Source organism: Castor canadensis, chromosome 10 (genome assembly GCF_047511655.1).
Source record: "Castor canadensis chromosome 10, mCasCan1.hap1v2, whole genome shotgun sequence".
Taxonomy (NCBI): domain Eukaryota; kingdom Metazoa; phylum Chordata; class Mammalia; order Rodentia; family Castoridae; genus Castor; species Castor canadensis.
This window is the reverse complement of record NC_133395.1, coordinates 85,734,787-85,754,579: the sequence shown is the minus strand read 5'-3', so window position 1 is coordinate 85,754,579 and position 19,793 is coordinate 85,734,787. Positions and strand designations below refer to the sequence as shown.

Sequence of the window (19,793 nt, the reverse complement as noted above, 5' to 3'; positions counted from 1 at the left end):
TCTTGAATTATTCTCTATATTCTCTCAGGACTGGTTAGTATAGTGGCAGGGCTGAAGTGATGTTTGTGACCACTGGCCTGGGGGTATAACTGAGCAATAACAAATTCACCAATCAAACTGGATATTTACATGGAGTAAAATACCATTGACACAATCTATACAACCAGTCACACCATATATGAAGGGGACTAGCATTCTTAATTTGGTACAGTAGGGGGTTAGAGAAAGAAAACTTATATTCAGAGGAGTTAAAACTTAGGTAGTAAAGATAAGAATGTGAAAAAGGAAAGAAGAAAGATGAGAAAGGGGAGTAAAATGTGAGGGTTGCAGGTAAGCAACTACTATCCCTACTAGTGCATAGGGATATAGTTCAATTATTGTGGAGAAGGGTGCTATTGTCAGGGATTGCAAAATTATAGAAATGCTACCAACAATAAAAGGAGGCAGAACTAACTGCCAGTATAATAGTTTATAAGTAAGAGATAGGAAAAGTGGGGGAAAAGAAAGGAAAATATAGGGGGGAAATGACAATGTAAACCTATTTTTATTAAAGTCAGTCTTTCTTCCTTATTGAAGAGAAGAGTGAAGGTCTGTGTGGCTCTCTCAGTACAGTTGATATTCCCCTCCACCCTCTGGTTATCAGGTTTTTGTCTGCAGTTCTCCTCTTGTGGTAAAACTCTGGAAGGGAGTGGTCTCTGGATTAATACAGCTGCTGGGGTTTAGTGAGTAGTTCCAGGTGAGTGGGGTAGCAGTCAGGGGTGGGTGGTGGCATCTCTGAGCATAGCTAATGAATCAGAAAGTACTCTGCCAATCTCAAAGTACTTTCCCTAATCATGGAGTCCAGTGTCTCTCTGGCTTGTTCATGATGAGGGTTTTTTCCTCCTCTAATGTTTCTCCATTTTAATGTTTCATTTGGAGTGTGAGGAGCAAATAGCTCCCATTACTTACTTACTTGTGTATATGCATGAACTACTGTGTTGGGTGGTGGGTTAAGGGTTCTAGCTAGCTGGCCATGTCGCTTCTGTGCCCTCCTTGTCTTGGGATAGAGACCCTGATATTGAGCTCTAGTCAGCCAACCTGCTCGCTTTTTATCCCTTCCTTTTAACAGAGCTCCTGATTCAAGTGGCTCCACCCAACCCTTACCAGCCCATGGCCACATTGGAGCCTTTAATTAGTCTGCCTTGCCCAGGAGTCAGATGTATTTACATGGGTGTGCTGAGCTCAGCTGCAACAGACCTCAGGATTGACACTGGTTCACCTGGCTGGCTCATTTCCTTGCTGGCCTTTTTGCCCCAGGTAGTGTGGCACAGACACTGGTCAGCTTCTGTGTGGTGACCCAGGCAAGACTTGCCCACCGGCTCTTAGCCCTTCATGTAGTTTTGTTCACAGGATGGTCCTTGCAAGTGGTTCTTGTGGGAAGCAGTTCGCATCACAACAATTACAACAATTAAAAAAAAAAAGACAGGCTGTGAGGGGCACAGGGTAGAGAGGGTCCACATTCATGCCCACAGAAAATTTGAACTTCTACTGTCTGTCTTCAAACTGGCACCCTCCTTTAGCCTACTAACTTGCTCAGTTTTCCTTGCAGCCGCGTGCTTGAGGAGATTCGTAGAGTCTCAGAAAGTGGTACATATCAGCAATCTGCCATTTTGGAATCACCCATGGATTATTTTGAGTTGTTTTATTTAGTCTCCAAATATTTGTATATTTCCAGAGCTATTTCTTTGGCTTAATGTGTAATTTCCTTTTATGGAGATTTTTTTTATCTTGTTAAATATTTGGTTGTAGTGTTTGGGTTTCTAATGTTTTATAATTAATAATTAGGTATTAGGTCAAGTTGATTGAAAATGTTCAAATTTTCTGCATCCTTAATGATTCTTGTCTACTTGTTCTGTCAATTAATTGAAAAAAGAATATCAAAGTCCACAACTGTAATTGTGAATTTGTGTTTTTGAAGACCTATTAGATTTGCCTGACATAATTTGAAGATTTTTCTCTTAGATACATACACATTTAGGATTGTTTTTTCCTCTTGATGAATCGACTTGTTATTGAAGAATGATTCTTTATCATTGTTAATACTCTTTACTCTGAAATCTATGTTGTTTGACATTAATTTAGGCACTCCACATTTTTATTAGTTTTATTTGTATCTATTTCCTTCCTCTTAACATTTATGTGTCTGTAAGCGTGTAGATGGTTCTTATGGTTTTCATCCACTCAGAAAGTCTCTACCTTTTAACTGAGGTGTTTAGACCACTTGTATACTGTCTATGTCAATATGGCCAGTTTCTAAAAAAAATCTTTTATTAGGATATATTTGTTGTACAGGGGGGATTCATTGTGACAATTCCAAATAGGTTTATATTGTACATTAGATTGCCCCCACCATCTCCTCCCCAGACCCCTTCCCCACCCCACTTCAAGCAATTCCAAGAGGTTTCATTGTTCTATTTCATATAGGTATATGACATACATCAACCATACCCTCACCTTAATATCCTTTGTTCACCCTTCTCGCCTCCCATAAGGACCCCCCATGCACCAATTTTGTAGACCTGTCTTGTTATTAATTTCTAAATCAATGTTCAAAGGGATTTTTGATGTATCCCTGTTGTGAGTATACTTTACTTTGGTCTGTTCAACCCCTTCAATATGTCCAGGTTTAAATATATCATCTTGCCATTTATTTTGTTTGTCTGATCTATGTTTGTTTTACTTATTCCTTTTTTCTTACTTCTTTGGGTTACTTATTTTATTGCAATTTCCTTTGTTTATATTAAATTTTAATAGTTTATACTAGTAATTTTTCATTCATTGTGTTTTACCTTCAAGTGGTATTATACTACTTCATGTATAGTATTAGAACCTTATTACATTATAATTCAATTTTTTCCCTCCTAATCTTTGTGCTATCCTAGTCAGACATTTAAATGTTATAAATAATACAAAATACCACATTATTATTAATTTTGCTAAACAGTTATCTTTTAAAATAATTAAATCAAAATAAAAATACACTATTATTAAATCATCCCCATTGATGTCTGATACCCCCTGAGCATCTACCTCCACCATAGAAGTGTAATATCAAAGTATTTTTTCTAATCATTTACAGACCTCCCCATGCTAGTAAATTGGTGAATAAAATATTCTCCTTTTATTACATTTATAGTGGTATATTTCATATTTGATAAGATTTCTCTTAACATGTAAGGGAATAAAATAGTCTTCTTTTCTCAATTCTAGAACAGTATAAGAATGATCTGTGAATTACTAAGCTCTACTTGAAATACATAGTGAGAAATGCCAGTTAAGCTTCTCCTCCACACTGGATTCTTGATCAGTATTTCTTGTGTTGGTGTATCTTTGAACAGAGAGCCACTCAGCTTGGGACTGCTTACCAACTTCTGTAGGACTAGAAAGCTAACTTGCATTCAAATCACCTAGTTTATGCCATTTAACTGTTCTCATTATTTCCATATGTGTGTTTTCCCATAGATTTAAAGTTTTTTCTTTGACAAATTTGACTATATGTGAAATGATGATAGTGTTTTTTTTACTAGTCTTCCTGCTTGTGGTCCTGTCTGACATTTCTTATTGGCAATGTTTAGATTTGGCTTTTTCCAAAATGACTAGACCAAGTCATACTTTTAAACTTATTTCTGAACTCATTCTGGAATTGCACTTTCCCTGTGGCTGCTCAAATATCTCACATCTCTTAGATGTAATAATAAAATTATAAAACATCCCTTAATATTCTGACTCAAATGCTTACATAAAATGCTAATTACAGGGAATTTTTTTTATAGGATACAGTGATCTATGAGAGACTTTCAAAAGATTCTCTGTTTGTGCAGGAGACATTAGCCCACCTGGAGTACTTTGCCACAGAAGGTAAGTGAATGCTGTTTAGAATTCAGTCCCCTTTGGAACTGCTATTCTTAAATGTTGAAATTATTACCTGAGAGTATGCCACTGATGTTTGTTGGTCACTCAGGTAAGCAAAGGGAGCTCCTTTGTATATGTGACTTTGAAATGTCTTCTGCTTCCTTAAAACTAAAGGATTTCTCAAAGAAACCTTGCTGATATGTTATTCTTATTACCTCTTTTTTCTCCCTCCAGCACTTTTGTGCTTAGGAGCAAACACTAAAGTAAATGTTTTTTATGTATCTTTCAGTGTCTTCAGTGCATCATTACTTTTCACTAGTTGTATTAGGAACTTGGCCCACAGTTGGAGAAAACAAAAGGCTTTCCCAGTGTGTATTGTACATTGTGAAGTTGATTACTTCATACATTAATTCCAAAAGGTGTCATAATGAAAATTTACTGTTATTTTCTTGTTATTCTTCTCATTTGGGACTTAACCATCTTATAGGGAATTAAAATTCCATTAGTGAGTTTCATATAAAAACAACATTCACTAAATGTTTGGCAGAGGCATTGAAAAGCAAGGTGCAGTATCATATAAGAATAAAGCTAGTAATATTGTGAAAACTGTACCTCATATTCTCCTTTTAGTGTACCAGCAGCTGCTTCACACAGACACATTTGTGTACAGCTGAAAATGGGTATTTTATTCAAGGCTGTAATTTGGGCCTTTTATTGCTATCTTAAAATGTAGATGTGCTATAGGCAGGCTGTACTAGATAGACACATAGGAACTATATTATAATTGAACACAAAACAGAATAACGACTTCTGCATTTATGCCATAGAGAGATAATTTCTAGGGAATCTTCAGGTACATATTTGGAGTTTTGCCTGAGTTAGAATTGAAGTAAAGTTGGCTTAAATTTTTAGAAAAACATATCCTCACAAAATGGTTTGCTTTTTTCTGTTAATTTAGAGATTTGGCAGTAACAGAAAAATCAAAACCCTCACACCCATTCATTCAACAAATAGTTATTGACCAACTTTTATGCCACATACTGCTCAAAACCTCCAGCACAGCAGTGAATCAAATTTATAACACTCAAGCCCTGAAGGACTTGACCAATAAGGAGATGATGTCAGGTCACACTGAGTGATGTGAAGAAAGTAAAACAGGACAAGGGGATCAGAGAGCACTGCCATGCTCTGTCTACAGGGTGATTTAGGCAGAGACTAAAGGAAGAACCATGTGGCTTTCTGGGAAAGGTATTCCAGATAATGTAGAGAGGTGGAGAGTGTGGAAGAGGACTGTATGAAAGGCACAGTGAATAAAGAGGAGCAGAGAAGAGACAATAAAGGGAGCCTGGGCAGACGGAGGTGGTCCCTATGAAGCATGCTTAAAATGCTTTTGGATTTTCCTGTGGGCACAGTAGCTCACACCTATAATCCCACCTACTTGGGAGGCAGAGATAGGGGATCGCAGTTCAAGGCCAACTTGGACTGTTAGCAAGACCCTCTCTCAAAGAGCAAACTGGCTATGATGGTGCACTCCTGTCTCAACTACATGGGAGACAGATAGCTCATGGTACAATGCCATCATGAGCAAAAGTATGAAAGCCTATCTGAAAAATAAAACAAAAAAGGGTAGGGATGGTTTAAGTGGTATAACAAGCATGAGACCCTGTATTCAAAACCCCACTGCTGCCAAAAAGTTAAAAAAAAATTTAATGCTTTTGTTTTTATTTCCAAAGACTCCACTTCTCCCTGGTCACTGGTCACATAGACAAGCCATATATTGTGTTTTTTCTAGCAGGGCTGAGAACTCTCTGTGTTGCTTATACCGATTTAACTGAGGAGGAGTATCAACATTGGTTGAAGGACTATGCAACAGCTGGTACACTTTTACAAGACAGAACTCAAAGAATGGAGGAATGCTATGACATTATTGAAAAGGTAAGGTAGCCCATGTATACTCTGCATGTCAGGACAAATACATGAAGGAAATTTATTTGTCATTGTTTTCATATCTTGATGTTCTTTTCTAAAGCAGTGAGATGTGGGGTTTTTCTTTCCTTCAAAAATATAAAACTGTGTTACACTGAAAATTTGTAAAATATGCATAATTACAAACAATAATTTGTATTATGGTTTCTCTTTCTTCTGAGTCATATCCTAATCACTTAAATCTTGCAATCATTTTTTTGTACCTTTCTATTTCAAAAGAAATACATGTTTCTTATGAAAAATAAGGTAGAATAATGCATAATCATCTATGATGTTGGGTAATGACCAAGTTCTTGTGTATAAGATTCCTTTTGCTTCTCTTTATGTATGTGTGTATATGTGTTATTCCAACATATTTTTAACACATATGTTTTTCCTATGAAAATTAGCACTTGTAGCATACTGCTTGAATCATGAATTTTTCATATGATAAATTGGGAGTATTTTTCATATTGTTAAATATTATTTATGTATTCTCTTCTTTACTTATTTTGTATGGGTGATGCACTCTTATCGTGTGTTGCATTGTGGTTACTTTTCTTCAGGTAATGTGTCGTGCCCTTAATTGAAGGGTGTCATTCTGGGGTCATTTTGAATTTGCTACAGTTGAGACCTCAGGAATATCATTGGTCTTGGCCCAATCTTTATCTTAGTTTCTTGGCTTAGAGTTCTTTCGTCCTTTGGTCCCATGTACTTTGCATTTCATTCCTGCAGAAGTTTGACCAGAACAGATTTAGACTAAAGGATTTTCTTGACATCATCAGGTCCATCCCTTTTTCGAAGTCATATGTTGAAAGAATTGGCATTTAATCTGGCCTCCCTCCAACTGCATTAAAGCATTACATTATCCCCTTGTGATTACTCAGCATCTACTGACAAATCACAGTGATGGAACTGAATGTGTCATTTACCCTGTCCTGTGATTCCAGAGTCTCCAATGGCACATCCTACCTGTACTGCCATCCATCCACTACTCCCACTACCCCATGGAAGAATCTGGGCAATGAAACTGGACTCTCAAACTTGAAAGAATACAAGCATTACTGTGGCAGTCTTGTCTCTGTTAAATTTCTAATTTTTTTTTTTGCTTTATTTTTAAGGGACTCTGGAAGTCATAATTAGGAAAAGTGTAAGAATGTCATAGGATGAGATACAGACAGCAAGCTGAGAAGTGGAATACTTGAAACTACAGGCTGGGTTGGGCATAGTGGTACATGCCTATTATCCCAGTTACTAGGTAGGCAAAGACAGGAGAATTGTGGTTCCGAGTCAGCCCAGGCAAAGTTGGCACAAAAGCCTATGTTAAAAACAAACTTTTAAAAAAGGGTCTGGAAGATGTAGCTCAAGTTTTAGAGTGTTTGCCTAAGAAACGCAAGGCCCTGAGGTCAATCCCCAGTATCACAGGCACACAAAAAGACAGGCTGAATGCTGGTATTTCTCAGTATACCTCCAACATACACATGTTCCCTGGTGGGCAGGGAGTATCCTAAAATATTAGGTGAATAGATGAATGAAATATTGAGAGTTGACTATATCAAAGTTCCCTTCTATCTAAGGAAAACAGGTAGCTAATTTGCAACAGGCAGGGATTGATGTTCATTTCCAGGGCATATTTTCTTTCTTAAATGTCAATGAACAATAACAAAAAACACAAGCTGATCTTGGACCAGTTTTTCCCATCTAGTTTTGGTGGCTTTTTGGCCCAGGTGAGTATCACATTTTTATATTCTGAATGTTAACTGTATACCTTAGAGCTAGTAATAAGCACAACACCGTGTTGTCATTAGAATAAGAAGTACTTGGCAGGTCAGAGGAGGAATCCCATCAGTCTTAGACACTTTAACAAAACAGGGTCCTACTCTTTAATGAAGTGCTATCTCTCAATGACCGTGTGATTTAAAAATATAGGGTGGCATCATGAATCAGGATACTCACTGTGTCCATTTAGCCTGGCTGAGAGGAGATTTAGCCACAATCACTCATGCAGATGTCCGACTTTGTGATGCTAAAATCACATTGGCAATTGTCAAGTGTATTGAATCATGTCTGACCACCATCCCTCTGCTCTCCTTATTTGGTATTTCTCAGGTCACCCAGGAATGGGGATAGAGTCATGAGACCAGATATCTGTGGGGCTGGGAGCCAAATCTTGCCACTTATTGCATCTCCACCAGAGGAGACTTACCTGGGGAGCTACAGGAATTGCCTATCAAAGGAACCTTATAAAAATGGACACATGTAGGGGACAGCAACAGATAAGAGAATTGCTTAGTGTAAACAACTTTTAATCAGACAAAGCCCTAAAAATCATCAATTGTTGACTTTACTGTATTTTTTTTTAATCTGTGGTCTCAATTACATTTTTCTCCATTTGGAGCACTTTTATCCCATCTAGAGTAGCTAATAACCTTGTTCCTCACTTGTCTTTTTTCTTATTTTATATTAGCCACTAGATCATCTCATCACCTTATAACGTGTTAATTTCAACTGTATCAGCTATTGTTATATGTCTTCATTCTGTAGACTTAATCTTTTGGGTCTGTGAAATTGGCTCTTATGATTCTATGCATATTGTTACAGTCCTAGTTTTATTACTAGAGGTGTTTTCTGGCCCTCTTCCCAGCTCTTAGGCTTCTTGAGCATTTTTCATTTAGGGAATCCTAAGATTTAAAATTTTTTTATTGTTGGGTATGGGTAACAAGACAGTTTCTGTATTTGAATCAGTAGTCATTAAGTACATTGTGATTTAGATCATAACTAAGTAATTAATCATCCTGGTACCATGATTGGTTTATTGAAAATTGATAGGTTGATTGAAACAGACTTGATTCTGAGGCCCTCTGACTGTTTCCTATACAATTCACTTATCTAAAGTATATAGTTCTTTGGTTTTGGTGTATTCGCAGAGTTGTATAACCATCAAACAATGAAAATAGAACATATTCAAAATCTCCTACAAACCCCATGTCCATTATTATGTACTCTATTCTCCCAATTGTCTCCTCTCAGCCTTATGCAGCCGCTAATCCACTTTCTGTCTTTGTAGATTTGTCTCTTTTGGATACTCCATTTAAGTGGAATTATATGTGCTCTTTAGTGACTTGGTTTTTTGCCTTTGTATTTTTTTCCTCCTTTTATTTTATCATTTTTTACATTTACTTACATGTATATACATTGTTTTCCCACCTACCCCCCAGATAGGGTCTGATGAATGTTTTGCTCAGGTTGGCTTCCAACCAATGATCTTCCCAATCTTTGCCTCTTTCGTAGCTAGGATTACATGCAGGAGCTACTGCACCCAGCCAAGTTAATTTCTGTGGAAGCTGTAAGGTCCATGTCTAGATTCTTTTGTTTGAATGTGGATGTCCAGTTGTTCCATTACCCTTATTGAAAAGTGTGCTATCGCTCTATTAGATGGTCCTTTTGTCAAAGATTAGTTGATTATATTTGTGTGAGTCTCTTTCTGGGCTATCTGTTCTGTTCCATTGATCTGTTCTCTGTTCTCATGCCAAATTCACACTATCTTGATTATTGTAGCTCCATAGTAAATAATGAGATCAGGTAATACCAGCTTTGTTCTTCAGTGTTGTCTTTACTTATAAACTCTAAAATCGGTTTGTGGAAATCCACAAAATAATTTGTGGGAATGTGATGGGTTGCTTTGTATCTATAGATCAAGACAGAAAAAGCTTACAACTTATTGAGTTTTGTTATACATTAACATGAAATATCTTCTCCTATATTTAGATAGTTATTGATTTTGTTCATTTTTATCACTGTTCTCATATAGAACAGACACATATATCATTAGATTTATACCTAAGTGCCTCTCTTTTTTGGTATTAATGTAAATGATGTTACCTTTCTTCTTCATATCCAGTTGTTCTTTGCTAAGATATAGAAAAGCAGTTGGCTTGTATATTAACCTTGTATCATGCAACATTGCTCAATTGCTCATTAGTTTCTTTTTAATTTTTTGAAATGTTTTCTATATATAATTTTGTCATCTTCAAATGTAGACTTTTTTATTTCTTCCTTCCCGATCTTAATACTGTTTATTTCTTTCTCCTGGCCTCTTGCATTGGCTAGGACTTCCTGTATGGGGTTGAGAAGGAGTGGTACATCTTTGCCTTGTTTCTGAGCTTCATGGAAAAGTACCTAGGTCTAGTGTCACTATTTATTATGATTTTACTTTTAGTCATTTTCTGGAGTTACTTATTAAGTTCAGGAAGTTGCTAGGTTTGCTGAGAGTTTTTCCCACTTATGAGAATGTGATTTTCAAAAAATTGTGTAAGTTATATTTTCATTTTTCTTAAGACTTCATCTGTGACCCATTTGTTATTTATAAGTATGCTGTTTAACCTTCAAATCTTTCTGGATTTTCCAGCTACATTTCTGTTACTTATTTCTAGATTACTTCCATTGTGGTCTGAGAGAATACTTTGTATTATTCTAATTTTTTTAGATTTGCTAAGGTATGTCTTATGACCAAGAATATGGTCTATCTTTGTAAGTGCTACATGTTTATTCTTGTTGAATGAGTTTCTTACATGTTTATTAAATACGGTGAATTGATGGTCCTGTTCTGTTCAACTATGCTCTTACTTATTTTATGTTTGTGGTATCTGTTAATTACTGATAGTCTCTCAAGTATAATATTATTTTCACTTATTTCTGCTTGTAGTTCTTTGAGGTTTTGCCACATGCTAGGTGCATACATATTAAGTAATGTTGTGACTTCTTAAAAACTTGACTTTACCATTATGTAATGCTTACTTAAGCCATGCTTCTATCCCTTTTTGCTCTGGTTACTTTAGAGATAGGATCTGATTCTTTGACCAGGCCAGTCTGGACCACAATTCTCCTAAGTTACACTTCCCACCATTACTGGGATGACAGATATGTACCACCATGCCCTGCTTTTTTCTGTTGAGATGCAGTCTTATAATTTTTTTTAGCCTGGAACCCTAATCCTTCCAATCTCAGCTTCTCACATAGCTTGACAGGCACATGCCACTGTGCCCAGCTATTGGTTGAGATGTGGTCTCACTGAATTTTTGCTTGGGCTGGCCTCAAACTGCAGTCCTCCCTATCTCAGCCTTCCAAGTAGCTAGGATGACAGGCATGAGCCACCAGTGCCCAGCCAGCCTCTGGCTTTTAATTTGTGTATTTCGATCATATACTTTTAAAGTGATTGTTGATGTAGTTCGTTTAATATCAACCATATTTGTAACTTTGTTATCTTGTTCTTTTTTCTTCTTTGTTTTCCATTCTTTTCTGCCTTCTCTGATGTTAACTAGAGATCATTTTATATGATCTTCTTTCTTAACATATCAAGTATATCCATTTAAAAATGTTTTAGTGGTTATCCCACAATTTTCAATACATATTTATAGCTGATTTAACTCTACTTTCAAATAATACCATACTACTTCATGGGTATATGTACCTTGTAACAGAATATTCCCAATTCCCCCCTCCTGTCCCTTATATTGCTGTCATAGATTTCACTTACCAAAACCTATAGTTATGCTATTCATAACCTCATACATTGTTGCTATTATTTGAACAGACTGTTATCTATAAGATTAATTACTAACAAGAAAAATAAAAAATTTATTTAATCTTATTCCTTTCTCTAATACTCTTTAAGTATCTCTGAATTTCTGATATATATTATTTTCCTTTCCTCCGAAGAACTACTATTAACTCTTCCTACAAGGCAAGTCTACTGATGACAAATTTCCTCAGTTTCTGTTTGAAAAGGCATTTATGGCATTTGAAGAATAATTTCACTGAATATAGAATTCTAGATTAGTGGTTCTCGCAGCATTTTAAATATTTAAGTTCACTCTCGTCTTGCTTAATGATTTCAGAAGTGAAGTCCAACATAATTCTTATTCTTTTCCCTTTATAGATAAGGATTTTCTACTTATCCAACTTCTTTCAATTTTTTGCTGTCTTTGAATATGATAAACCTATATGAAATGTACATCATATATGACGTGTGTATTATTGGTATTTTTCCTGCTTGTTCTCTGAGCTTTCTAGTTCTTTGGTTTGGTGTCTGTCATTCATCTTGGAAAAGCCTCAGCCATTATTACTTCAACTACTTCTTCTATTCCTTTCTCTCTTCTCCTTTGTATTTTCATTATATGAATTATATATCTTTTGTAATTGTCTTACAATTCTGGAATAATTTGTTCCATTTTTCATTATTTTTTCTCTTTGTGTATAACCTTTCTATACTCACTTACTAGTTCTAATTATTTTTCTAGAAGATTTATTAGGTTGTGGGGAGTGTCTCATGAATTTTTACCTGATCTGTCCTCAAACCATGATCCTCCAGCACTCCACCTCCCAGGTAGCTGGGATTACAAGTGTGTGACACAGCACCTGGCTCTTTATTGACTTTATAACCTGCTAGATATTGTTCTAATCCTTTACAAATGTTAACTCATAAAGATTCTGTGAGTAATGGAATTTTCCTCCACATTTCCATTTTTTAGGTGAGGAAACTGAGGCACAGGAAGTTCAAGTAATTTGCTTGTCATCATTCATCTGGTAACTTGTAGAGTTAGAATATGAATCTGAGAGCCTATGCTGTTATCCATCGTGCTTCACTGCCTTATACTGTGGTAAAATAGAATAATGGAAAGAATAGAAAAAAATGTATGTTCAGATATAGGAGTTCACATAACGAATTTATTAGATGTATTTTTAGTCAAAATATCTTCCATTTATTCTACCTTAATTTTTAAAATCTTTAATTAGGAATAAAAAAATCTCTTTCAAAAAATATCTAGGAATTTCTGCTGCTTGGAGCCACAGCCATTGAAGATCGTCTTCAAGCCCGTGTTCCAGAAACCATATCAACTTTACTGAAAGCAAACATAAGAATATGGGTCTTGACAGGAGATAAACAGGAAACTGCAATTAACATAGGTAACAGATATGAAGAGAGTTTTAAAAGAATCTCATTGTACATGTATTCTGAAACTGCCCCAGTGTCAAGATGTATGGCTGAGCTTTCAGGTCATTGTCTCATGAATTTGGGAAAATGGAGTCCAATAGAACCATGCCATCACATGGCACAGGATTCAAACAAACTAAGCACAGTGAACTGTTCTGTCTCTTCCACATTCTTGAATTATAGAATGCATATTGGTAGCATAAGTAACTGTTAGTTTCTTGTCCCTTTCCTTTGAAACTTGAAATTATGATATTTTTTGTCCCATGCTTTATATACCTATCTTTCTGTTGTATACTTATTTATAAACATTTGATTATTGGTGACAATATCCAGTTTGTATTTTTCCCCTCCAGTTTCCAATGTCACTCCTTCCTACCTGCTTTTAAAATTGATTGTTTAATGATGTCTTACGAGTCACAGATGGAGAAGGGGAGTTGAAAAATGAACTGTTAGCAGTGAATATGCAGATTTTGATGATGAGGAGTTGAAACTACTATCCTTTTCACAATCATCATAATGGCCAGTTTTAGTTAGATGAAAATGTACAAAGTGACTCCATACACATTGGACACATTTTGAATGTTTCCTCTATTACTTTGCTTACAGTCATTCATTTTAAAGAATTGTCTTTTATTCCCTAGGAGCTGGTAATAAAAAGTTGAGTAAGAAAGCCTCTGCCCTCATAGAGCTTATATATAAATAGAAAATTGACAAACAGATCAATATATGTAGTTATACTACATATATTATTACATACAATAATGTTATATGCACAATATTATTATGTAAATAATATATACAATAGTGTTATATAGCCACAATATTATTATGCATATAGTGATATTATTGTGATAGTGCTAATAATAAAACAAAACATAGAGGGAGTTAGCATTAGATAAAGACCTATTGAGGAAAAGAATTTGAAAAGAGGGAGTTAAGTTTTGGGAACATATCAGGACATTTATTCCATCTTAATTTTTAAAAAATCTTTAGTAATAAAAAAACTCTTTCAAGAATTCTAGGAGTTTCTGTAGTTATTAAGAACTCTTTCAAGTAGTCCAACTGTGGTATTGTTACTGATTTATCTATCTGACAAATATGTGATAACCTACCATGTATTTGCTCATGTTTTTCCAGCTTTCCCATGTTTGGTTTAATGACTTGATGTATTTCTTGATAACCATGAACACTTAATGACCATAGTATCCTAGTGTGTGTCCAAGGCAAGACTCAGATGGCATACCATCTGATAATAGTGTGATTGCTCTCTCACCACTTTCCTAAGTTACACCAGTCATCCTTGCAAAGCCCAGTAAATGAGGATTATTTATTTGTCCTACACCTTCAGTTATCTCCTCACCTTAGGCCTGAAACCCAGCCTAAATGAGACACTGCAGATGTTGTAAGAAGGGGAATTCTTATCCTTCTCAAGTGGCATTTATTTTTGTTACTAGGTATCTATAGCTTTCTTGAATGAGCCTTAGCTCAGGAAAACTGAGATATTAGATAACTGTTACATTTAATTGCATCCATTCAAAAATGTTTAGTAACTATTATAGATTTCAAAGAAGGAAGGAAACAAACTTTTTGATTTCTTAGAGTAGGATTTGCAGACTTAAATACCTGGAAGAATTGGGAAGAATGTAAACCAAGGGCAATGCCCACAGGGAAGTGCTATGAATTGAATGTGGTTTGTTCCTCACCACTCATGTTAGTAGTTTGTTCCCTGGGCTATGGTAGTGGTGAGAGATAATTTTGAACTTTTAAGAGGTAGGGCCTAGTGGAAGGTCCTTAGGTCATTTAGCAGTATAGCCTTGAAAGGTAGTCTGGGAACCTCAGTCTTTCTATGGCTTCCTGTCTGACCATGTGATCTTTCCCTTTCTCACTGGCTCTCCCACCATGATGCCATCTGGGTGTTAGATTCTTACCAGAGACTGACCAGTGGGGCTGCTTGATCTTGTACTTCCAGCTCTAAACCTGTGAACTACGTAACTGTCTTTTCTCAACAGTAGCTTGCACTGAGATATTTCTTAAAACAGCAAGGAAGTCTATGAGAAGAGGACTACATTCTTGCCATGTAGAAATGAGTATCCACGGTTGGCACAGGTTTCTAATTTTTAAAAGATAATTGATAATTCTGCCTTTTGATATGGAAAGCCTGGTTTATACTGTTGGCTAAAATGTGTAAAGCATTGAAAAGCAAAGCAAAATATGTCTGTTGGCTAAATGCAGCCTTCATTGTCCCTCCCCACATAACTAGTGGGTCTAGGGTTGAATTTTATTATTTTCCCTTAGCACCTATTCATGGAGAGGAAAACACTTGTAAAATAGAGCCAATCACCAAACTGACATTACTTGTGGGGTTTTTTGGTGTTTGTTTTGTTCTGGTTTTTTGTTTGCTTGTTTGTTTGTTTGTTGCTGTGCTGGGGATAGAATCCAGGGCCTCATGCATAATGAGCAAATGCTCTACCACTGAGCACTTAATAATTTGTTTCATAGAGGCTTTCCAAGCTCTTACTTTTGTCCCAGAAAACCAAGAGGGTTTGGTCAGGGAGCTCATGTTACTTTCATGGGTTTGAACATTGAGGAATGGATTCTCCTTTATAGAATGCTGCATCTTTACATCTTTTGAAAAGGCATGTAGAGTGTAGTGATTGAAAATCACAGACTTTGTAATTCAAGGACCAGAGTTTGAGCCTGAATCATCTTGTCTACATTTATGAGCTTGGACCTTTGTGGACCTTACCAACCTCATTTTCTTATTTATAAGATGAAGATAGTCGCAATACCTCTGGTGACTGTGATAATTTAAACAAAAATGGTGCATGCTCTTTCTAAAGTATCGGGCAGAGCAAAATCCTTGCAAATGTTATCCACTATCTTCCTGAATATGACAATTCTGAGTATCATCACCTCTCACAAAGTTCACATTGATTACCATGTAGTTAGGCACCATACATAGTCTAGATACTGACTAAGAGCATAGTTTGGCTAAGGATTTAGCAGGAATGAATATGTCAGGATCAGACTGGCCGAGTGGCTCAAGTGATAGAGCACACACTTGCCTAACAAGTGTGAGGCACTGAGTTCAAACCCTAGTCCCACCAAAAAAATTAAATGTCATGGTTGGTTTCTACCAATACAGTGAAACAAGGATATTGTCACATGTTCAGCATAGTTTCAGAGATTAGCATTTGGTTCTGTTACTTTCTGAGAGTTTCTGATAATATGACTTAATTCCAAGCTCCTGCTGTTTGCCCTTATTCCATTGGTGAAATACTGACATTTAGTTTACCAATTCAGACTGAGCAGCCCTAATCCAAAACTGCTCCAAAATCTGAAACTTTTTCTGTGCTAACATGACACCACAAGTGGAAAATTCTGCATTTGACCTCAGGTGATGGGTCACAGTAAAAGCACAGGTGTAGATGACTTATGTCTTTAGGAACCAGAAGTAAAAACCTCAAGTACCAGGCTGCAAGGGAGATGTGCAAATTATTGTAAAAAAGGGTATCAATATAAGGACAGATAGTACCTAAAGAAAATCCAGAAATACTTGACTGTAATTAAACCTCTAAAGGTGCAAATCTGCAGTATAGCTTGGTTTCATCCTGCGCCCTTTCCAGCCCAGGTTATTTATTTATTTTTTTACTACTGGTAAGAGCCATGCTTATGGGCCACTTTGTGAGCAAAACAACTGCATGGAGGGCTAAGAGCAGGTCAGTTAGCCTTGCCCAGGACACCAGACAGAAGCCTTGCCGTATCTGTGCCTAATTGCCCAGGGCACAGAAATGAACCAGTAGGGCAAACCAGCTGTTTCCCTGAGAGCTGCTGAACAAGCAGGCCAAGACTGTGGGCACAAATACATCTGACCCCTAAGAAAACTTTTGGCTATGTGGGCTAATTAAAAGCTCCCTCACTCGACTGCAACCAGCAACAGGAATGAAGCTGTATGAACTGTACCATTACTAGCATTACCTGAGCACCACTGTCCAGCTAAGCCCAGTGAGTGAGTGCAAATACATCTGACCCCGTGAAAATGTTTGGCTAATCAGGTTGACTAAAGGCTCCCCCATGTAGATCTAGATCCCCCAGGGAGGGGTGAAACTACTCAGGACCAGTGATTTTACCCAAAGGAAGAGGGCAGAATTTATCAGATTGGCTGGTTAGAACTCAGCATCTGGATTTCTCTCCCAAAACCATCTGGCAAAAGCCCATAACCCGCTGCCCTAACCTGCAGTGTATGCATATACACAAGTGACAGGAGCAGTTCACCCCCCATTTAAAATGAAACATTAAATAGGAGGCCTTGGTGGAAAGTGGGGAAACATCATAGATAAGTAAGAGCAGCTACTGGACTTCCTGAGTAGGAAATCCCATGGACTTTGACAGCAGTAGAGAGATTTCTGACTTACTTTCTGTGCTTGGGAACCCTGCCACTCACCCCCACCTGCTACCTCACATGCCTAAAACTGTCCCACTGAACTCAAGCAGAGAAACCTAACCTCTAGAAATTGCTACTACTCAATAAGATCTGCCCCATCTCTTCCCAGGAGATGTTCCTAATCCAAAGCCTTCCTCTCAGGCTTCCTGGTCAATCTAGGGCCCTGATGGGATATATGAATAAACACAACAGAAGAACTTCAGACAGAAAGCTAAGGACCTAAGATTGGAGAAGAGCATCATTACAGTGATAGAGCCCAGCAGACATACACTCTTCTCCTCAACAAGGAAGAAATGATGATTTAAAAAAATTGTTTAATTTATCTCTTTTATATAGTGTCATTTTTTTTCTTTTTCCTATCTCTTTTTTACAAACTACTGGAGGTTTATTCTACTTCCTTGTTTTATTATTCTTAATCTTTCTAACCCTTTGTAATCCCTTATGATAACACCCTTCTCTACAATAATTGAAATATATCCCTGATTGCTTGTATTTTGTTTACCTACAGTTTCCATACTTCACTCCTCTTCTCCCCATCTTCCTTCTTCCTTATTTCTTCCCTAATCTTTCCTTTTCTTCACTACCTAAGTTTTAACTCCAATGCAAGTAAGTTTTATTTTCCTAATCCCCATTGTACTACATATATAATGTACTTCATATATAATATATATATATATATATATATACTTCATATATAATGTAATTGGTTGTGTAGATAATGATTCCAATGGTATTTTACTTCAAGTACATATCTGATTTGGTATTGAATTGGTAGAATTATTATTGCTGAGTTGTATTCCCAGGCTAGTGGTGAGAAATGACATGTCAACCCTACCACTACCCAGTCCTACAGAACAAAGCATTTGGGTGACTACAACCCCAACAAACTAATTGACTACACGTGAACAAATCTCAAAATAGCAGTACAATAAATGTGAAAAAGCAAACAAATATGATACCTCAAAAAACCAACATCACGTAACAACCTATCTGAATGATAGTGAAAGTAATGAAACCCCAACTGTGGAGCCCAACAGAATGATGATATGAATGACTAATGAGATGAAAGAAGACCTGTATAAACCCCTCACTGAAATCAAAGATAATGTGAATAGACACCTAAATGAACTCAAAAGAAGACAAATATTCAACTACATGAACTCAAAGAAGATACAAATAAACAGCTGAGGACAATGCAAGAAATGAAAGGGGAATTCAATAGTGATACAGAAAGCCTGAAAAAATCAAATCAAAGTTCTAGAATTGTAAAGCTCCTTAAGTCAAATAAAAATTTAAGTTGAAAGCCTCTCCATTGGACTGAGTCAAGAAGAAGACAGAATACCAGGATTTGAAGATAAACTAGATGTAATAGGAAAATTAGATAAAGGAAAAATGGAATATGAATGAACTATGCAAGAACTCTGCCACACCATTAAAAGACCAAACCTACGAATCATGGGCACTACAGGAGAAAAGAGGTACAAGGTTAAGTCATAAGAAACATATTCCACAATTAATACCATAAAATTTCCCTAATCTTGAGAAGGAGATACCCATCACGATACAGGATGCTTTTAGGATTCCAGACAGACAAGACCACAATAGCACCTCACCATGGAATATTTTAATTAAGACATTACAGAGAACAAGTGAAAAATATTGAAAGCTATAAGGGACAGGTGCCAAGTCAACTATAAAGGCAAGCAGATACAATGACAGCAGATTTCTCAAAAGAAACTCTAAAAACAAGGAGGCATGGACTGAAATATTTAACCACTGAAAGAAAAAAATGCTGCAAACATAGATTACTCCACCCAGCAAAGATATCATTCATAACTGAAGGAGAAACTAAAACCTTCCATGATAAACAAAAACCAAGCCAATTTATGACCACTAAACCAGCACTACAGAAGATACACAAAGAAATCCTTCACATGCAAGTGGAACATAAATGTAGTCATGTAAATATGGCTTTAAAAATACCACCAGATGAGAAGATAAATAAATAAATAAAGAGTAGGAAAAAATCAAACACCAAAAAAAAGCAACAAAGCAGCAGGAATTACTACATAACCATTCAATTTTTTTTTTGGCCTTTGATTCTTTTTTTTCAATTGTTTTATTATTCATATGTGCATACAAGGCTTGGGTCATTTCTCCCCCCGCCCCCACCCCCTCCCTTACCACCCACTCCGCCCCCTCCTTCTCCCCCACCACTCCCTCAATACCCAGCAGAAACTATTTTGCCCTTATCTCTAATTTTGTTGAAGAGAGAGTATAGGCAAAATAGGAAGGAACAAATGTTCCTGGTTGAGATAAAGATAGCTATACAGGGAGTTGACTCACATTAATTTCCTGTACGTGTGTGTTGTCTTCTAGGTTAATTCTTTTTGATCTCACCTTTTCTCTAGTTCCTGGTCCCCTTTTCCTATTGGCCTCAGTTGCTTTTAAGGTATCTGCTTTAGTTTCTCTGCATTAAGGGCAACAAATGCTAGCTAA

General features: G+C 36.5%; 1 protein-coding gene across 3 annotated transcripts in view; it reads left to right on the top strand.

The window, feature by feature from the left end:
* LOC109678973 (phospholipid-transporting ATPase IB-like) overlaps positions 1–19,793 on the top strand; it is a 310,438-nt gene that overhangs the window by 126,494 nt on the left and 164,151 nt on the right. For 2 of the 3 annotated variants that reach the window (XM_074043762.1, XM_074043761.1), the window contains 3 exons: positions 3,813–3,897; positions 5,687–5,826; positions 12,684–12,822. In XM_074043762.1, the coding sequence (XP_073899863.1) occupies positions 3,813–3,897; positions 5,687–5,826; positions 12,684–12,822 (364 nt within the window). Of the gene's footprint in view, positions 1–3,812; positions 3,898–5,683; positions 5,827–12,683; positions 12,823–19,793 lie in introns of all 3 variants that reach the window. The other variant, XM_074043760.1, reaches the window with a different exon arrangement.